General features: G+C 41.4%; 1 protein-coding gene across 1 annotated transcript in view; it reads right to left on the bottom strand.

The window, feature by feature from the left end:
• EDC3 (enhancer of mRNA decapping 3) overlaps nt 1-2,503 on the bottom strand; it is a 22,093-nt gene extending 19,590 nt beyond the window's left edge. The window contains exons 1-2 of the mRNA XM_009701431.1: nt 2,304-2,503; nt 527-840 (exon numbers count right to left, since the gene is read on the bottom strand). Of these exons, the coding sequence (XP_009699733.1) occupies nt 527-840; nt 2,304-2,467 (478 nt within the window). The 5' untranslated portion in view covers nt 2,468-2,503. The remainder of the gene's footprint in view (nt 1-526; nt 841-2,303) is intronic.
• Nucleotides 2,504-4,680: the final 2,177 nt, after the last annotated feature.

Below are 4,680 nucleotides of genomic sequence, written 5' to 3'. Positions count from 1 at the left end.
GGAATGAAGAAATCATTGTAACCAGCGTTCTTCAGCTCTAAATTTTCTAATATTTGACGCCTGTGAGGCAGAATGATACACAGGGTGGGACAGGGAATATCTCCACTAATTAAACTTGATTATTCACTTTAACAAAATAATTGTTAAAGAACTCTTTGCTTTTTACGTAAATAGGCGTCAACCACACTTCTGTCAGAAATGCTGCAGTAAAGAAAAACACCAGTATGTTGCTCTTTGCATATTCAAGACTGTTGATAAGATTAAATCTGTTATGATTAGATGATGATGTAAAGAAAAGTGCCAGACATTTGGAACATCCATACTTATACTACTTCACTATAGCTAGTTCTCCTCACTACTCAACTTCCTCTTGTCCAGATCTTCTCCAGATCTACAGGTGGCAAGTATAAAAGCAAACAAAAGTTTCCAACACCATTTGAAATGTTCTTGCTGAAGAAGGGAAGACGGTTGCAGCGGTAACTCAGGTAGGCAAAAAGGAAAGTTGCAGGATGACACATATACTCACAGGAATTGTGTCTACGACGGAAGCCTTTGGATTGAGTCAATGTTTCCACATGCCGATCCATGTAGCTCTTGGAGCACTGCTGCTGTGGAGAGATGATAATATCCTGATTCTTCATGTCTGTTCTCCTTGGGATATTCTGCGGGGCACTGCTGGAGATAGGCTTCTTTAGCACTTTCCCAGTGCCATTCTGACTGGGACCCACTTGGCATCCAACACCAGGGATGCCCATTTCTGTCTGCTGCAAGTCCCCACATTGCCTGCTGTCCCCTGGCCCTGGGATCTCCAGAATTTTCAGCTCAGTAATGTCACCTGCCCTAAAAACAGGAACAGAAAACCAGATATTCAGGAATTTTAGCATTCGAGGTACCTTTGCAAAAACAACACCTAAAGAAAAACATGCTACATTGTACAGTGGGATTTTTCTGATGCCATTATCAATAGAAACAAGAAAAAAAAAAAGTATTTTAATACTCAAACACATAGGATATTTCCACAGACGTCAAAATATTAAACTGAAATGACATTAACATTCAAAATAACAACTTAAGTATTTCTATACTGCACCTGGATTTTGTTTGAAAGGTTCCGTTTCTAGCTGAAATAGGAATCAGTCAGGCAGAAAATGGAAGCAACTGGCACAGACCTTTGCAGAAATCTGCATTAATTTAACAGTTTCTAGATAATATAATTAATCTCAGCCTTGAGGCTACTATTACTTTCAATCCATTTCTACAGAAAGTTACCCTTAGATTAGCGCAATTCATGCTCTGACAAGGATGGTGCTTCCTGTTTCCTCAGAAAAGGGATAAACAAAACTAATGCAGCACTGGGCATGAGCCAAAACGAAACAAGGAAGTGATTACAAAGACCTACATTTGCACTGATTGCAAGAAATAAATCAGAAATTATGATCTTGTATTTTAAACTTAGTAAGTATTTGTCCAACTGGGATCGAAAAGTAGTAAGAGTTTGCTACACACTTCCACACATCTCCTGGAAGAATATGGTCATCGTCTTTCCCCACTCTCTCTCTTCAAAATCCAACAAAAAAAAATAATTAAGAGTATTGACTTCAAGGATCAATCTTATTTAAAAATCAGTAACTCAGAATCTTAACTATCGTAATATACCCGGTAACAGGAAAATGTCCAGTGACGAGGGACTCTTATTTATTCTTTTTAAGCACAGTGCTACCAGGAGCTGGTGGGAAAAGAACTTCTGAGAGCTACAATACTGCTGCATTGATTCAGTTTTTTCATTCAAAACTCTCTCCTGTCTACACAGAGGAAAGAACATGGCAACAGACAGAGGAGATGGAGTTGGATTTAATAACTGCACTTAAAATTATTGCTCTGATAGAATTAAATTAATTGCTCTATCACTCTGCTTTCTCTTCTGTCACACTTCAATTACATATAGTACACATGCTGAGGGCAAAGCTTTAAGAGAGTATGCCAGCCCTCTCAGCTACCCAAAAACCTAACAACAGAATGTATACACACACACACATATATATACACACATATACAGTCTCACCCACAAATAACTTCCAAGTATGAGCTGCATCACTTCTAACACTAGGATCACAGAGCCAGAAAATAATCTCCTGCACACGAACTAACAGAAACACAAGAGGCACTTCTCATCCAAAGCCATTCAGGAGCAGTAGGTAGATTCAAGGCAAAAAGCTCATTTCTGGGGAAAAACAAAACAAAACATCCAAACCACCACAAACCTTGCCTGGAAAAAGGCAGGAGGAAAAAAGAAAGACACTAACCTGAAAGTGACTTCTGGCACGAGGCACTTGACCCCATTATGGAAGGGTCGTGTCAGGGAAATGGTCTGGCTGACCTGATCCACAGCAGACACTCGTCCTTGGTAGACTCCCAAGCTTTCTCCACAATTAATTGACACAATGCTCCCGAGCCAGTCCGTAGCCATATTTCTGGCACACAATTCCTGTAAAGAGACACAGGCCTGGCTGTAACAAGATGCAGAAAGTGACAACCTGAATCAGCATCAACTGCATCCCCCAGCCCAGAACCCTGGCTCCCACCCAGGCTCCAGCTTTGTCAGCTTCTCTCTTCTTTGTGGGGTGGAAATAACATCCATACAGACACCGATGATCACAGCAAGCGTGTAAATCCCTGGACAGGGCTTTGCCTATATGATTGTTTGTAATGCAGACCACTGTTTGCATCATTGAAGAAATCATTTTCTAACTGAATTTAAGACGAACAGCTTCCAACAGCAGTATTTAGTACTTAGTCCTGTCTGCAGACATTCTCCCTGTAATTTCAAAAAGGGTATTTATCTTCACTTCCTTTTTTAAAATTTTGGCATACAAACACTGGGGCAGAACAGTTTTTGTGAATACTCAGCAGTGAGAGGACTGGCCTCTGCACATACAAATGAAAACCAACACCTGTAAGGGAACAGACAGATATGGGGGGGAGGAAACCAACCCTGGAGTTCAGGACAGAAGTCTTCATGCTCTCCAGAGCCAGGAGTATTTGTCCAATTGTGGCAGTAATACTAACGAAAAAGAAAGTTGCACTCCTTTCCAGCATTGAGTTCTACCAGAATACAGGGGGAAAAATACACTTTGTTCAGTTAGATATTCAGTCCCACGTAATTCCCTCAGTTTTGATGCTTGACTGAACTTGTATCAACACACTTTGAAGCAGCTAAACACATCTTTTGATCTGAGTTTTCTCCCTCCAGACAAAGAACACAGGAAGATGACAGGCCGACTAGCATCACAGTAGCGCAAAAGAGCTGACAAGCTCATAAATGAAAATGACTGCCGTATATATTTGCCTTTCATGCTGTAATCAACAGTAAGAGGGAGAACACTTGATATTTACTGTAAGGAAAACAAAGACAGAAAGTACAAGAGATAACCCAGGAAGATTAACATCAATATATAAACAATATTTCTGTAAGAGTCATTTTAATTCCTTCAAGCCCTTCCTGTCCTGACCTTCTTGGAAAAAGATGCAAGTTAAAAAAACCCTGGAAACAACTAGGACGCATACACACTACCAGAAAAAACTCACTTCCCCTAACTTTCAGGAGATTGAAAACAGGGGGTGCTTCAAAGGGAAGCAAATGCTAAATCTGGTCACTAAGCTGTAAATTCATCAGGACCAGCCTCCTCTCCTTCCTGTTTCTGTGTATTTATATTAACCCATGATAACAATGTCTGGATTCCAAGATGACAGCTGATAAAAAGCACTTCCACAACACAGATAACACATCCCTGAGTATCTGCAGTAAAACTAAAATTTCATTCCCTTTCCTGCTTTTGGTATCCCTTTCTGAAAAGAAGGGGAAGAGTTTAGTACACACCACCATCTTACAAGGATCCTTCTCAAAAATAAGAGCCCCCTTTTACCAAGGGAAAAAAAACCAAACCACTGTGTTTGCATGCAAACATGAACTAAAACAAGGGAAACTCCTCACCTCAGAGGATCTCACTCTTTGTGTGCAAATCACTTAGAAGAGGGAATGAACCACACATGCAGTGAATGATTTACTTCACCAGATACGAGAAACACGAGTACATTTGTTCATTTACATACACCCAGAAAGTCAAACCTGTCTAATATTCTCTCTTATACTCTGGGTTTTTGTCATACAACTCACGGATCTTTTATTCCCCCACACCTCTTACTTCAAGTGTGTATTACTGATATGCCTGACATTCTTGCAATTTTTAAAAGAAAGTTGAGTCACCAAGCTTACTCAAACATGCATGCAGCACTTTAATAAACAGAGTTGGTAAGCAATAACTTAGCATGTGATGAGACAATAGCTCTGCACACCGGGCACTGCAGTTTGAGAAGAAAGATGCCACTATACATGCTGTCCCTAGCTGAAACATGAATTAGCACTGAGGTAGCTTCACTTATTCACAAGGAAAGCAGCCACGGAGCCTAATCTGCTCTGCACCTCTGAGACAAGGTGGCATGAGATACATGCTCCCAGCAGGGCTCGTCTCGCCGGGCTGGATCAGGGTGGGCTGCCTCCAACCTGACCCCCCAGGGAAACATAAGGCAACACAGGGCTCCCACAGCCCGCGTCTGCGTGGACCCCAGCAAGAGACGGCCTGCTGAGGCTTGGAGCCCAGGGAGGGGAAGCGCTCAGCCCAG

This window comes from Cariama cristata, unplaced genomic scaffold, assembly GCF_000690535.1.
Source record: "Cariama cristata isolate BGI_N322 unplaced genomic scaffold, ASM69053v1 scaffold37155, whole genome shotgun sequence".
In the NCBI taxonomy this organism is placed as follows: Eukaryota; Metazoa; Chordata; class Aves; order Cariamiformes; family Cariamidae; genus Cariama; species Cariama cristata.
This window is presented reverse-complemented; position numbering and strand designations above follow the sequence as displayed.